At 43.7% G+C, this 17,012-nt stretch overlaps 1 protein-coding gene across 1 annotated transcript; it reads left to right on the plus strand.

Annotated features, from left to right (window-relative positions):
* Positions 1-1,109: 1,109 nt before the first annotated feature.
* Positions 1,110-15,226, plus strand: LOC129685795 (putative DMBT1-like protein; the record flags this gene model as incomplete). The annotated part of the gene is made up of 10 exons (XM_055619298.1): positions 1,110-1,175; positions 1,608-1,956; positions 3,631-3,948; positions 4,487-4,519; positions 6,696-6,728; positions 8,144-8,297; positions 9,704-9,921; positions 10,846-11,163; positions 11,876-11,902; positions 15,069-15,226. Coding segments are annotated over 10 exons (1,674 nt in total), but the record flags the coding sequence as incomplete, so codon positions are not given.
* Positions 15,227-17,012: the final 1,786 nt, after the last annotated feature.

Raw genomic sequence — 17,012 nt, forward strand, 5'->3', positions numbered from 1 at the left:
AATATCCCTGTTCTCAGCTGTTTTCACATCAAACATGAGATTCCAAAAGTGTCCACAAGAAACTTCTAGAAATGATTAAGATTTTTAGTGAAGTGACACATATAAAATAAACTTATGAAAGTCACATATAAATACTTCTTTTTTAAATGATTTATTTATTTTTATTTTATGTGCATTGGTGTTTTGCCTGCATGTATGTTTGTGTGAGGGTGTCAAATCCCTTGGAGCTGGATTACAGACAGTTGTGAACTGCCATGTGGGTGCTGAACTCAGTTCATCTGGAAGAAGAGACACTGCTCTTAACGACTGAGCCATCTTTCGAAATATATATAAATATATATATGAGAAATAAAAAAATGCTGAGAAAGAGATCATGGAAACACCCCCATTCAAAATAGCTTCAAAAAATATCTAGGAACAGAGCTGAGGGGGTGGAAAGATGACTACAGTAAAAACTGAGTTTAAATTAAGACTGACCGTCGTAAGAAGCAAGTATAAAGGTGTGTGAGTGTATGTAAGTGTACATGCATGTGTGTGTGTGTTTCTCCCGAAAGGACACAGTCTCTGAGTGTTTCTATTTTAGCACAAATTAACTAGTTTTATTTTTGGTGAGGAGGCAGAGGGATGTGTCATTCCAGTTGGCTTCCATTACTTCCCAGTAACATGAGATCCATAAAGAGAGGGTTTGACTTAGGACACCCCTTATTATAGAAGCGACAGAGAGAATCAGTGGGGACCTGGGTTTTTAACAAAGGCTTATCTAAGGGTGCTTCCCCTTCTCCCTAAGTCCTCCTTCAAGCTTTCATCTTGTCTCCACAGCCATCCCCACAGCAACTTCCAAGATGGTAACAGAAAGACCAAGTAAGTCTCAGAAGCCGCCCATTTGAGTACTGAGCGTCCCTTTCTCTCAGCACCCATGTCTGTACCTGCTTCGTGTGTAGGGGTGCTAGAACTACATACAGTCCATGTGTTTGCAAGCGGATCAACTGACTCTGCCCTAGGACTTGGGACCATTCCAAACCCATACAATCTTCTGGCTCTCACATGCTGAGTAAACAGGTTGCGTTGCTGTTGCTACTGTTGTTTTGTTTCGTTTTTGTGCCTTTCAGAAATCTCAAAGCCTACACAGCCTACAAATTCCCCCAATGGGAGTCTCTCACGTCTTCCTGGCCCAGGTACAGTTAGCCTCCCCATCTTGGTCGCTAATTGATGTTTCCAAAATGGGCAGAAGCTTAGAGCAATGAACTAGAGCAGCAGAAAAAGAGGAAGGCACTTCTGAGGCAGGAGTGGGGAGGGTCTTGAATAGATATACCCGTTGGTCACCGTGAGTAGAACTACCATAAAAGTGACATTTGAAAGCTTCTCACAAAAATCACAAAGTTTTGTCCAACTTTAATTTTTTTTTTCTGCATTTAGCCCAAACAGATTTGTGCATGCTTCAGACATGTGGATTTTCGTATGAGCTAGATGCTATTGACAATCCCTCTGGGACTTATCACACTCCAGTCGGAGTTGACTAGTTGGCTGAACCTAGTAGGTTTTCTTCATCTAATAGAATATAGGAGAGGGCAGCTCAACCATCTCATGGGAAAGTGTCATGCTCCCAGATCACAGCCGTCACCAGGTCTCTGTCTGCAGGGGACTGGCCGGAGCTGCGGCTAGTGGGTGGCTCCAGTCGGTGTGCAGGGCGTGTGGAGATCCTTTACCGGGGAGTCTGGGGCACTGTGTGTGATGACCTGTGGGACCTGAATGAAGCTGAGGTTGTGTGCAGACAGCTGGGGTGCGGTCAGGGTGTGTCTGCCCTCGGCAAGGCCTACTTTGGCCCTGGATCGGGAGATATCTTCCTAGACAACCTCCAGTGTGCTGGGGTGGAGCACTTCCTTGGCCAGTGTGCCCATTCTGGCTGGTCAGACCACAACTGTGGCCACCACGAAGATGCTGGTGTCATCTGCTCAGGTATGCTTTCTAAGCTTCTCTTTTGGCAGTTATCAGTAGCAATGCCTGCTTTGCTGAAACACGCAGAGAATGTGTGTGAATATGGAGAGTGTTTGGGAGCTGAAATAACGGTGGACAGTGAAGGAGGAAGCCTGCTTCAGGGAGGCCAGGGCAGCCTGTTGCTCGAAGGCCAGGGCAGTTTGGGGCTGGCTCTCAGAGCTGCAGTGAAACTTCCAGACTACATCTGTGCAGCATCTAAGTTTTCAGAGCCTCAGTCTCTTCACTTTGGAAACTATGAGACTGACGGCTGTTTTGAAGCAAAGATGTTTTTGCCAACGCACTGACTTACTACCTGACAAAGACCTGCTCATCTCACCGTTCTCCTTAGTCATGACATGGAGAAAATGTTAGGAGGTGACCAATTTTAAGTAGCTGTGACAGTTTTTTTTTTTTTTAAATACCCTGATTTATGTACGAGTAGTTGTGAATAATTAGGTTCCCTCTGGAATGCTTACAGCTAGCCCTGCCTGACAACTCGATGTCTTTAAGCAAAGAGATGCCATCCCAGGTGTGACGTCAATGAATCAGTCACTGTCATTAGAATGGGTGTGTGGTCCACACTGCTGCCCATGCGAAATAATACATGTTACTAATGTACATATTTCACTAGTAAATACACTCAAGCTCCTGGGCGCAGACACTGTTCAAACCATAACCATCTTCTCACATTGTTCTAACAAGCTAACGCCCCAGAGGGAAGCTTATTTTCGACCTAATGATGAATTTGTTTTTTCTGGTGTCATGTTCTTTAAAGGGGTTGATAATTAATTAATAAATACGTATGAGAGTATAATTAAACTTCTTCTATTATTAAAGCCTGGAGTTCCCCCAAATGCCAACCTATTTGCTTTTCTTACTTACAGATGCTGAAAAACCTCTGTCAGACCCTCCAGGTCAGTGGTACCTTTTATAGGTGGAGTTAAATGTCGGCTGCCTTTGACTTGCTCCTTGAGCTATTTGACCTTTCATCTCTGAGTTCACTCCTTTTTCAAACTACAAAGTCATGAGATAGTCTGGCTGGAATTCTTTTTTGGTTCTTCACATGTGATGTGTTGTGTGTATATGCATGTGTGTTCATATGTGTATTCCTCATTTTATATTTTTGCATACCCTTTGTAAAGCATTCATGTATTATCTTAAAAATGGGCTAAGTATTTGAACATTTCCCTCACTATCCTAACACCAACTTTAAAGGTACATAGGGAAGTGATATGGTTCCTTAGGGCTTCTTGCCTGTGCTTTTCTCTCTGCTCCAAGGGATTTTCTTTTGGCTCTTCCACTGGCTGGCTCCTTTTCACATTTCTAAGAGGTGTCTGCCAGGATCTTCTTCTCTGTCATTACCTTTTAACATCTTGCCCTTCCTTTTATTGTATTTTCCATACGGTGGAAGAATACATTATACTGATGTATATATTTTACTAGTAAATAGACTCAGTTTCCCTAAGGGTCTATGGCTATGCCACCAGTGGCTAACATGGAAACAAAATTTGTTGCACCCCTCCCCCCACCAAACTGCAACTCAGAAACCCACAGTAAACATGGGGATCATTGTCCCACCCCAACCTTCCTCTGAACCTGGTACTTCTGGATTCCAGGTGAAAGTTCTGGGGACTCACACCATATCTCTGTCTGCAGGGAACTGGCCACAGCTTCGCCTGGTGGGTGGCCCCAGTCGGTGCTCAGGACGAGTGGAGATCCTCTACCAGGGAGTCTGGGGCACTGTATGTGATGACCTATGGGGTTCAAACGAAGCTGAGGTTGTGTGCCGCCAGCTAGAGTGTGGCCAGGCTGTTTCTAGTCTCGGCGAGGCTTACTTCGGCCCAGGCTCAGGAGACATCTTCCTGGACAACCTTCAGTGTTCTGGGATGGAACATTACCTTGGCCAATGTCCACATTCGGGATGGTCGGAACACAACTGTGGCCACCACGAAGACGCTGGTGTTATCTGCTCAGGTATTCATTTTCTTTCTATGCAACTGAAGACATTTTGAAACTATCTTTTATGGGTGAAATTTTCTATCCATCCATCCATTTGGTTCTTTAAGCAATCCCCAGGGGCTCAGACACCTATCCTGTCATGAGTAGCTCTTGGTGGCTGTGGGAAGTCTAAGCTATCTATGGGCATCACTCTGGAGTATTACAGTGAAGATTCCAGGGTTGCTCGCTCTCCCAAGAAGCTATCACTGAGTTGGTATGGAAAGAAGCTCAGGGCTCTACATGTAAAGAGCCCCCAGGAATTCTGCATAGGGGTACAGAGAGTAACTTCGCCCTGCCCGCCTTGAGACACAGTCTACCCAGTGGCTGGGCTAAGGCTTCTAAGGCAAGAACTCCCCTTGGATGAGGGTGACCAACCAGTTCTAGTAGCTGGTTTCTGTACCCAGAAAGGTCATGGGCCTGTCCCTTTTATTCATCACCCACCTCTTGTCGCTTCACCTTCCACCCTTTGAACTCTCCAAAGAGAATGACCTGTTGCTTTTCTTTGTGTGTGCAGATTCAGATGGCGCCCCTCCACTCATGCCACCAGGTACGTCTGTCTACTGCTCTCCTAGCTAAAGAAACCTCCCATTCAAGAAGAAAAACTGTGACAATGGTACCAAATACTTTTTTTTTTTTTTTTTTAATGCTGGGAGCCAGGCATTATTCTGAGCTCTTCATACATGTATAGACGGACATTCCTCAATCATGATGGAGGTATATCTCAAAAAGCCCACTATAAAAATGCCATAAGTCGAAGAATGCGTGTCACATACCTAATCTTCTGAGTTTCCTGGCTCAGCAACAGCACACTGAGAGCACCTACTATACATTCTTGCCGTCTCTGGTGCCTGGGAGCTCCCTGTGGTGGTCCAGCATCTCAAGGGAGAATCATACCACACACGTGACCCTAGCAAAAGATCCAAATTCAAAACCTGAAGGACAGTTTCTCCTTTATGAAAAGCTGTATGTCGGCGCTTCATAAATCAGAGACCCTCTCCACGTTTTGGTTCTCTTTAGGAAGCTGCTTTGATTATTTGCATTCTCCAGATACACAGACGTTTAGCAGGGCACTCTTGAATATCCAGAGGGTGTTGGCCAGAGCACTTGACCGCTACTGTCACTTGCCATACACACATTGGCCCAGGGCACTCAGATGGGAATCTTTGATATAGTAGTTTGCTCAGGTTATTGTTCATCACCAAGACAATTCTTTAAAAGACATATATGCTATGTTTTCAGAAGGGAGATTTAGGAAAGGTTAAGCAATTTTTATCATTAACAAATTAATAGAAGAACCAAGTTTTTACATTGATTATATATATATATATATATATATATATATATATATATATATATATATACATATATCAGGTATTAGAAAAATCAGACTAACACATACACTATAAATTCTGGAATTACACTGGAAGTGAATGTAATATTTCTTTTCACTGCAACCTCTGCCCAATATATTGGAAGATATGATGCAAGCACCCCTGATACATTGATTATTAATCCATATGATTAAGGATAAGGGAGATCCAAAGTATGCCCATGTAACTCTATCAGGGCATCTTAGAGAAAGCACTCCCTTCCTTTCCCTGTGCTCCTAGCACCTCTTCACATTGTCACTCCAGCACGGTGGTCAGACATTTTGGAAAATACAGCTTGAGGGAAAATTGGAACTTACCCTTTGAATGTACCTGGACTATCTCTCCAGCTGCAGAGAGCACATAAGTCACAAGTCATTGAAAGAAGCGTCTCTCCTGGTATTTGCCCGGAGGAGCTCTTGATGAGTGCTGGGTTCCTGAAGCAGCTTATGTGTTGGGATCTTTAGCAGAGCAGAAGTGCTGTATAAAGCTACAAGGCCATGGTTAAAATCAAGTCAAGAAGAGTGGATATTTCCTTAATTTCTCAGACTGGAGGACTGGACTCAGGGTCTTGTGCTTGCTAGGCAAGCACTCTTCCACTGAGCTAAATCTCTGACCCAATAGTAGCTATTCAAATGAAGGCTTGACTGTAATTTTCTCACTTCACATGAATTATATGGGTGATAAAGGAATGAAGAAGGAGCTATTTGGTTATTCATTGCTGCTTCAAACTTTAGTAGTTTAAGACAGCTACACATTTAGATACATGCCATGGTTTCACAGGTCAGGAATTGGGGCAGGGCTTGGCTGGAAGATTCTTCTGCACCTCAGAGCATCAAACTCGGGTCTCAATATCATTTGCCTGAGTTATGGTTTGGAGAGCTCAGGATAGCTTCATGTACATGATCAGTGTCTTCATGGGTGCAGCTGGGAAAATGGCCCTCTTGCTCTCCAGGAAGTCTCAAGGCTCTTAAGTCTCTTCTAAAGATGAGATGGCATGAGGCTGTTTAAGTAAGCATCATGCTCATAAACAGGAAGTAGATATCAATAGTTCCTTAAGACACAGAATATATTCTGCTATATCCTATTGCTCAAAGCAGTCACAGAATCTACTCAGGTTCAAGGGGAGGGGGAAGCCTAGCCCTCATCTGATAAGAGGCATGTCCAAGCATTACTAGCTGGCTTTGGTCAGCCACAGAACTATAGATAATATTCACACAGCAGCTTCAGACTCTTCTAAGTTGCCACCAAATATATTGATGTTTCTAAGAAAACCCTTCACCATCCACTAGCTTGTAGATAAGACTAAAGATTCCACCCCTGAATGTCACTATTATCTTCTTTTTTCCCTTCCAGGTACTCCTCTAATTTCTCAGGATCCAACAACAGGTAGTTACTTCTTTACTTGAAATGGAAACTTCATGTCAGCAGATTCTAGGCAATGTCCATGGAGGTAGTTCAAAGAAGCCCCTGGCATGTGGGTGAGGGGCTTGCTCTTCTGCTGCCACTCTGTAAATACTCACTATTTGTTAGGAGGCACATGAGAGAAAGGAAGGCTATGGGCCTTCCCAGGACAAAGCAGACAAGAGGTCAACAAAATGGTAGAATGTAGTTCTACAAGTCCATCTGACCCACACTCAACCTGCCTTGTTTAAGCTCATAGTAGATGCTCATAGATATTTGTTGTTAATCTCCTGCCACATGTGTGTGTCTTGGAGCACTGAGTGATCAGTGGAGTATAGTGGCATATAGCTGTCATTTTCTCACTTGAGAGGTACAGACAAGAGGGTTTGAGTTCAAGGCCATCCCTGGCTTCATGAGACTCTGTCTTCACCGAAAGGACTGGGGAACAGGCTCTGTGGTGGAGAGCACTTCTGAAGCACCTTGGATGTGTTTCCAGCTTCCTCCCATCCCCAAATATGACCAGAATCTGGAATCTGCTCCCAACATCCATCTTAGGGAAGATTAGAAATCCACGGGATCCTGGGAAGATTACAGGTGGTCATGGTGGTAAAAAGAAGGGAGATCAAGCAGCTTCATAAAGCTTAGGTATAAATCAATGAACTGTGCTGTGCTTTCCAAGTCTCTCCGAATAACTGGATGATTCTAACTTATCTATTCTCTTAGTGAGCATGCTGCCTTGTATACTTGTGTAGGACTATATATCTATTTGTGCTAAAATGGCAATGGCTATGGAAGACTGGAACTTTTAAATTTGGGCATTTATGAATGTTAAACAAGAAGACAAAGATCCAGTCTGAACACACTAAGTTAAAAGAAACTAACACGATCCAGCAAAGTGCTTACAGTGTACTGAGAGGTGGGCCCAGTCATAAGCTTCCAACTGTGCCCACTATCCCTTCCCTTCCCTGGCTCACTGGGCTCCAGAGTTCTTTTGCGGTCTCACTCCACAGAGTGCTCCCCCTTACACAAGATGGACAGCCTGTCTCTGTGTCATTCCTCCCCAGTCTCTTGTGATGCAGAGCCTTGCCTTTCTCCCAGAAAGCGAAGATTCTTTCTGTTTGGAAAGGAGAGCTACAGTAGGCATAGAGGTTAAGTGGAACAGCTGTTTGCAAATTGAGGGAACAAAGGGAAAGATGGGGAATTCTCACACAGTGATACTTTTGAGTCATCAGAATTCGATCGAATGGCCTCCCAAGAGATGTTAAACTAAATATCAGTTCACCAAGGCCAACTGCCACGTGGACCACTTGTCTGTTGTGAGCACACTGAGCTGGTCATTCCTAAGATCACTCAATGAGAGCAGGTGGCTGCAACACGATATTCTGTTTTTTGTGTTTCAGGAGAAAGCAACTCTTGTGGAGGAGTCATTTCCAGTCTCTCTGGTTCATTTTCGAGTCCACAGTACCCACAAAACTACCCAACAGACATCCAATGTGTTTGGGAGATTCATGTGGAGAAAAACTCCCGCATAGAACTAATGATTCCAAATTTGAAGTAAGAAACTAGTTTTAAAGAGAAAGTTTGGTCTGAATAAAAATATTGGTTTGTTCAGCTGTGGTAAAGACATTTTCTTTAGTGAGATAAAATCATGGAACCACAAAACAGTACAGCATTTCCAAGTCCAAGTCTGAGTTAATTTTGTAGTGGTATCCAGTAAGTCTCTTCTACCTGGAAAAAAAAATGTAGCAAGTCATTTATCAACATATTTGACACAGCTCTGCTTTGATAATTTGTCTTTTGATTTCTAAAAATACTCCCTAAATGTTCAAAACCTTTGACCTTATGCTAGGCACCGATATTTGTCCTTCCAGGCTAGTCTTTCTGCTTGTCTATATTTTATGCAAACTTTAAGAGACTCCTTAGACGCAAACTTTTCCAGGCTTGGGCTATGCATTTTCTAAAATTCCCCAAAGTTTAAGGAGATGGAAGAGCCATAGATTCACCTCTGACACAGAGAGCAGTGTCTCATAGTCACTGCCACCATGTTCTGGTGGCCTTGCCATAAAGTAACAGCTGACATTTAAAAATGCTGATTGTGTGTCCAGACTCTGAACTACATGCTTCTCCTAGGTGTATGTGTACATGCCTACACCTAGTTCATGTGGAGATCAAAGGGTATTTCAGGTGTCATTTCTCATCACTGTCCACCTTGTTCTTCAAGAAAAGTCTCTCATTAGCCTTGAGCTCCTGAAGTAGGGTAGGCCACCACAACCAGAATTTTCACATGGGATCTGGGGATTAAACTCAGGTCTTCATTTTAATGACAAGCACTTTACCAACTGAGCTATTGTTCCTCACAGCACTTCCTCTGGGCGAAGTGCTTCTAGGCTTTGTCATGCTCCAGCAGCATTAGCGCTTACAGACATTTTTGTCATCCTCGTTAGCGAGGAGGAAAATGAGACCGTGGAGAGTAACTAACTTGCCCACTGACAGTGGATGCAGGTCTGTCTGATGTCAAAGCCCCAGTTTCTCACCAGAAGTTTTCTTCCAGCAACATCTCCACAAGGACCTTCTCCTGTCACGTGGCACACATCGTGCTGCAGTAGAGCAAAACCATGGGACGCCATGAAACTTCAGCCTCAGTCAGGCACTGAATCATGGTCCAATCATGACTGGGTCAGGGCTGCCAATTTGGACTTGCTTTAAATCCAAACAAACAGCAACCACAAGTTCCTAAGCTCTATTATCTCTGTGGCTGATCAGAACCACCATGACTTTAAACCTCATGATAAAGTTGTGATAATAAGCTTCATATACTCCCCAGACAAAGAAAACAGAGTTCTGATAAAGTAATTGGGAAAGATTAATGACTACTTCATGTTCTGAGATTGTCCTGTTTGGAGACATTGCTAAGAAGGCTGTTGTTACTGTGCCACTAATACCCAGCTTTCATCCCCCAGCCTGGAAGATATCATTGGATGTCCTTATGACTCAATTGAGATCTTCGATGGCCCCAGAATTACATCGCTCTCCATGGGAAAGTTCTGTGCTCCGTCAGCTGTGGTATTTTTCTCCTCCTCAGACATCTTGACAGTGGTTTTCCGAAGTGATTATATGACAACAAACACTGGTTTTTATGCTTTTTTCAATGCAATTCCACAAGATGGAAGGGAGTCAGGTAGGAAGCTTCAGGTAGCTTTGGGCATATAACAGAGAACAATTTCTAACACGAGTCTTCTATTTACAAAAGCCTGGTTCAGTTTTAACCATGCCCCCCCCCACTAGAGGTGGTACATCACAAGGGGTTAGATTGTTTTAACCATGAGGGCCAGACAAGTGATAGTAAGATGGTAATGTATATTGCATATAAAAATGCTACAAAGGCCAGCTATAAAAGTTATATAGTTATAAAGGCCAGGCAGCTACCAGGAAGAGCCATGCTCTAGGAAGGGTCTTCAGGCTGCATCTGCTATCACAAGGGTTTGGGGAACTGTCCAGAGTTCTGAAAATGGAAGCCTACCATTCCGGGAGATTCTACTCCCTACTTCATGCTAACCCAAATCACATCTAGCATGCCTTAAACCATAGACTCACCCCGACTGGAGGCTTGGGGACTTCTGTTAGCCCTGGCCTTTTAGCCAGCCATTGCAGTGCGAGGTTCAGTTTGTATCCTGCAAGGAACACTGCCTGTCAGTTGTGGGATTTCTGATGTTCAGGTTCCCCCTGCAAGAACTCCAATAATTCTTTGAGACTGCCAAAAAACAGATGAGTGTCTGAAGTTTGGATTTGTTTGTCTCTGAGGAAAGAAGTTCCTGTCTGGGTGTGATCTGTGTGCTCTCACTGACTCATCCCAAAAGCCTCAGGGATAAACACTTTCAAATGAGGAATCAGATCAGAGAAATGAAGCAATTGTCATGTAGCAGATAGTAGAATGATATTCAAGTCCAGTTTCTGTTTTCCTCTATCACCCTTGGGATTCATATGGAATCAAGACAGCCTCAAGGGTTTGTGTTTGTGCTGGCCTCGGCCATGGTGCAGCCACTAGGAGTCACTTCCTATGTAAACCTCCCCACGCTCAAAAATGAAATCTCCCTCTGTTCAGAAGACAGACCAGTGCTGCGGCTGTCAGGCAGCTCCAGACGGTGCTCGGGACGCGTGGAGGTACTCCACCAGGGGGCCTGGGGCACCGTGTGTGATGACTTGTGGGACCTGAGTGAAGCTGAGGTCGTGTGCAGACAGCTGGGGTGTGGCCATGCCATTGCTGCCCCCGGAAGCGCCTACTTTGGCCCAGGCTCTGGAAATATCCTTCTGGACAACCTTCAGTGTTCAGGAAAGGAGAACCACTTTGGCCAGTGCCCAAGCTCTGCCTGGCTAGACCACAACTGTGGCCACAACGAGGATGCTGGAGTTATCTGCTCAGGTACTCTGTCGCCTACAATGTCTTTGTTCTGTGAGGCATCTTAGTTATGGATGGAAGCCGTAAACAGAACAGGGAGGTGACTCTATTGAAAATGACCAATATTAGTTTTCTCATAGTAGTAAACAAAATACCTGACAGAAGAAACTTATGGAAGAAGGGTTCATTTTGACTCATATCCCAAGGGCAGTCCACCCTGGCAGAGAAGTCATGGAGGAAGGGGCTTGAGGCAGCTGGCCACATTGTATTGAAGCCAGGAAGCATAGAGAGATGAATGCTGCCATTGAACTTGCTGATTTTCGTTCAGTCTGGGACCCCAGCCAATGAAACAGTGCTGCCAACATTTAGAGTGGGTCTTTTCACCCAGTAACCTAATCTAGAAACTCCTTAAGCAAGCTCAGAGGTTTGTCTCTTAGGTGATTGTAGAACTGCTAAATTGACAAGAGCAACACCCCTCCAACGAGGTAGACAGGGAACGCTGAGCCTGGCTGTTCTGAAGACGGATTCCCAGGGACACTTCGTTGCCTTCTCCTGTTGTCTGAATCTTCCCAGAATGTAAAGCTGCTTTCCCAGGGAAAACTATATTCAAACGCTTGTTTATACAGCACGAAGCCTGTCTGTCTGAGACATGCCCATGTTAGGAAAATTAACAATTTTTTGTCTCCATGGAATTTAATTGAAATTCCCTAAACTCATTTATTTCCCATTCATGCAGATGCAGAGGTGACTCCTTCACCCCCAGGTGAGTCCAGCGCTGTAAACTCCATGTCTCCGAAGTTGAGAAATCTGGGTCTGACCTCGACACTGGTGGACAGTGACCAGAGTGGTGATTTCCAATTCTGCTGCACACTAGAATCAACAGGGAGCTTTGGAGATTCCCGGTGCCTCCGCTATCCTCAAGACTGGTCGCACCTTAGTCGCCAGTAATAATAAAGCTTCCATATGATTCTAATATGAAGCAGAAAATTTAAAACCAGTTCTTCTTTATATGCCCTGCACATTAATCTACTGTGATATGTGTAGTTGGGAGATACGTGTGTTTATATATGTGTATCATAAGCTGTGAAATTAAGAAGGAGGTTATGAGAGGGAGAACCAGGGGGGAGGTGGGATGAGGAAGCACAGTGGGAGGGGGTGAACCAAAGCGGAACACGGTAATGCATGCATTTGGAGATGCCATATCATGAGACATGACTCTGTGTTCTGCCCTTCCAGAATTACTCATAGAGTTCCTGCTCTGTCCCAATAGTAATACAACAAAACAGTAGCTCAGACAAGAACTGTGACATTTTTTCCAAATGTGACTAGATCCCAAGTCAGGAAGGGGAAGGAGAAGGAAGGAAACTGTGGCTGAGGAGAGAGCTGATATGCGGAGGAGAGAAAAGGTGCTCACAGGAACATGGGCTAAGAGGCGCCGGCAAATGAGAAAACCAAAAGGCGTTCAATCGCAAAACCTCCCAGCAGGACAAGATCACACTGCTGCTAAGAAAGGAAACCTCAGTCCCCTTGTGGACCTCCTGACTTAACTAGGCCAGTTAACACACTGGTAGCCTGTCCAGGGCTGTCACTAAAGCTGAGGATTCCTTCTAGATCCTTTGTGATCTTGCCTCCTGCTTCCTCGTTTCTCAGGAATAGGTTCTCAGTTGTTCTCTTCCCTGACATTAGCTCCTAAAACATCACCTCAACCCTTCCCAACCCCACCTAGCGATTGTTACTACTATCTACCTACAGTGAAGGCCTCAGTCAAACACCAAAGTCGGGAGTGCACCTGATGGTGTCTCAGGGCCCAACAAGGTTGCTGGCATATCCAGGATTTACATATACTGGGCTGAGAAACCCAGAGCACATTTAATGGTAACTTGGTAAGGTCTCTTGACCATTCTAACCCAAGTCCAGACTGTGTCCCAGAGTGAAAGTCCCTACCGCCTGAGGGCAGAGTCAGTAATTGACCATCCTGAACTCTCGGCCGACAAAATTAGTCCAGAACTCTTCAATTTAGCCTTAGGCAGATTCTTAGAACAAGGGCAAAAAGCCACATTCTTTGCCAAAACATCATATGACTCTCATCTGTAGCTCAGTTGCTATAATTGTTTCCCTCTGAAACCCTTTCAGCTGGACCTCCACAGCCCACATTTCTCTTCACACTACTGTCTTTCCAAGCTTCTACTAGGATGGGCCGCCACTTACAACCACTTCTCTAATCCAAAGTCCCAACATATTCCACATTCCTCTAAAAACAGCATGGCCAGGCCTGTCACAGCAATACCTCATTCCCTGGAACCAACTTTTGTCTTAGTTACTGTTCTGTTGCTGTGAAGAGACACCATGAGCAAGGCAACTTAGAGAGCAAAGGGTTTATCATGCTTGCAAGTTTCAGAGGGTGAATCCATAATGACCATCACAGTCAGGAATATGACAGCAGGTAGGCGAGGCATGGCACTAGCAACCAAGAGCTTACATCTGATCCACAATTTGGAGAGAGAGACAGAAAGACAGACAGACACACACACACACACACACACACACACACACACACACAGAGAGAGAGAGAGAGAGAGAGTTAACTGGAAATGGTATGTGCTTTTAAGACTTCAAAGCCCACCCCCAGTGACACTTTCCTAACAAGGCCACACCTTCTAATCCTTCCTACACAGTCCACCAACTGCAAACCAAGCACTCAAATATATGAGCCTATGGGGGCCATTCTCATTCAGACCACCACAAGAGTGATGGACCATCTGTACCGAAACAGAAGCTGATAGACACTTATTGATAGAACATACTGTTCCTACCTAGGTACGAAAGAAAATTATTTCTGGGAGACTTTAGATTAGATTGAAAAGAACAAACAAGCATTCATTCTATTGATACCCAACAACACTCTGGACAAAGGACCAGGAATGATGGGCACATGGCTAGGATCCACTGCTGAACTTCACATCAGATCTGACCAAAGAGGGAGACCCAGGTGGGAGGTTGAGGAAGTTCTCCTACCATCTGACCTGTGTGTTTCAATGTAATGAGACAGAAAAGGAACCGGCCCAGGCAGGACAGAAGTTACAAGATGCCTATGGGAACAGATGAGATCGTAAACTTGACTGTATTTTAGTTATTTTACCCTCCGCTCATTCTCCTACTGGGATAATCTTGCAAAGAGAAGATAATATTTTAGAATAGTTTTTTAAATGGACTGAAAAATTAAAACCTATATAGAAAAAAGGTTTTGAATTCATTATTAAAGGCAGAATAAGAGTTGAGCTGGCTTTCGTGCCAAGAGTTTAGGAAGGCCATTAGAGAATGATATACAGTCTAGGGGACAGGAGAGAACGCTCACTTGGTAAAGCACTTGTGTTGCAACTACAAAGGACCTACATGTGAACCCCAGAACCCACACACGAAAAAAGCTAAGCATAGCGCTGCATGTCTGTCTTACCAATATTGGGGAGGCAAAGATGGGTGGATTCTTGGGGTTCACTGGCAAGCCAGCCTATCTTAATCTGTGCATTCCAGATCAATGAGAGACCGTAGCTCTACGAACAAGGTGGGAAGCATAAAGAAATAACACGAGGTTGGCCTCTACCCACCCCATGCACACATGTGTTCATGTTCTTGCACAAACTTACACACGAAGAAGGTCAGCCTGGATGCTCCCTAATATACATGCACCTAGTCTCACTTTCAGTTTTAGAGTCCTGCTTGTCAATCATATATATTTTGCCCTTCTGCCACCCCCTTACATTTATACCTACATCTGCCAGCCAAACTATGGCTGTCCTAGCTCAGCCGAAACTCTTCCCATTGTGTGATTCCCACTGTAGAATTTGGTGTAATTCTGGATTCTGCATCTGGAAAAATGCCAAGTGCATTCATGAAGATTTCAACGACAAACCTCTCATCTGCTTTCACAGAAGGAAGTGACTCATGTGGAGGTGTAATTTCAAGTCTCTCGGGTTCCTTCTCCAGTCCTTGGTATCCCACTAACTACCCCACTGACACGGAGTGTGTCTGGGAGATACATGTGGCGGAGAATTTCAACATAGAGCTGACGATCCCAAGCCTGAAGTAAGCAGTTTTGTCTTTCTCTACTTTAACAGCAGACTAGATTCCAATCTGTGATTTCCCAGGAGGAATGGCTTTCTCAGGGGGAAACCCTTTCCCTATCAGGTGACCACCGATAGTTTTTGTTGTGGGTGTCCTTTAGTCAGCTGTCCCAGTATCCCATTCACATGAACACTCAGCCACTGAGGGATGGAGCTCTTGCTGGGTGGTCCAAACCTAACAACCCCAACCTTGCTCCAGCACACATCAATTTCTCCCTCCAGATCTGGTCCTCCTCATTCACATTGTCTGGTCATCCTTTCTCAGAAACTATGTAAAGTAAGTCTAGATGCTTTTCCCTTCAAGAATTTCTATCAGGACCCTACTAGGAATTTTTTTCCAAAAAGTAAAGGGTTTTATTCATTTCACCCATCAAGTACCTTGTGCTCCCTACTTCTTCCTCCACCATCATGTATTTGAAAACACTTAATCTTATTTTAATGTATATGTTTATGTGTATACATTTTATATACCAGACATATAGTCGTTCCTTGGTTTTCACTGATTGGTTCCAAGATCTTCCTCAGCTACCACAGAAATGTCTTTTATAAATGCTATATATAAATTATATGATGTAAATCTCATATAAAATATTACAATATTTTATAATATAAAATATATACTTTTATAATACAATATTAAAATATGTTTTATATAATATATATTTTATAAAACATTTTATATGTTTATATAAAAATCTCTTATATAAAATATTATAGTATTTGGTCTATAAAGTGAGTCCAGGACACTCAAGGCTACCGGGAGAAACCCTGTCTCAAAAAATAATCTCTCTCTATATATCTATATATATATATAATTGTATTTGGATGTAACCTTTGTACATTTTTCTGTGTTCTTTAAATCATCTCAAGTTACTTATAACACCCAAGAAATGCAATGTAAATGTGGGACAAATCATTGTTATCCTGGGGAGATGGAGCCAGACAGCTGCCCAGCGGCTGGCCAACCTATCCTGGAGGTCCAGGCCAGTGAGAGACCATCTCTCAAAAGAGATAAATAGTGTTTCTGAGTTATACCATATTTAAAGTTCATTCTCACTATCCATTCCTGCCTTCAAAAGTAATTTCTCAGATTTAAAAAATGGGCAGACTGGGGCACAGTGATATTTTTAGTTGATTTGGCATACTAGGATTCATGAGTCAGGGGACTAATAAGAACTGGCTCAGAAAAAAAATAATAAAAATAAAATAAAATAAAAAGAGCTGGCTCAGGAGTTGCACTAAGGAGCTGCAGAGGAAAGTCTTCTAGTCACACAACAGTAAAATGAGAAGAACGTTCACTTGGCTGCAGCTGTAGAAGAGCCTCATTTGGTCCATCCTAGTGGCAAGCTCCTGGCTATGCAATTATGTTGACTACTTCTGGTTAATCTTGAATTTCTGTCTTTAATACAAAATGGGCACTTGTTTGTCTGTTTATCTATTATTCTTGAGCCACTGGGGACTGAGCCCAAGCTTCAAGCTGGCCATAGTGCAAACACTATGCCACTGAGCTTGTAGTCTCAGCTCCGACATGGTCATTTACAAAAAGTAACTCAAGTCCAGCTATTTATGTTGTAAATCGCAGCCAAGGTCCCTCTGGAGCTTCCTTGGCTCCTCTGCACAGGAATGCCTTAGACATGGCCTCTATTTCGATTCAATACCTGTTACTGCTGCTCTGTTGTACCTTACACATAAATTGTATCACTGTTTTTTTTTTTTTCCATTAAAATGGGTTATTTTATAGTTGGGCACATG

The sequence above is a fragment of the Psammomys obesus genome, unplaced genomic scaffold (genome assembly GCF_907164565.1).
Source record: "Psammomys obesus unplaced genomic scaffold, mPsaObe1.curated_primary_1811, whole genome shotgun sequence".
NCBI lineage: Eukaryota > Metazoa > Chordata > Mammalia > Rodentia > Muridae > Psammomys > Psammomys obesus.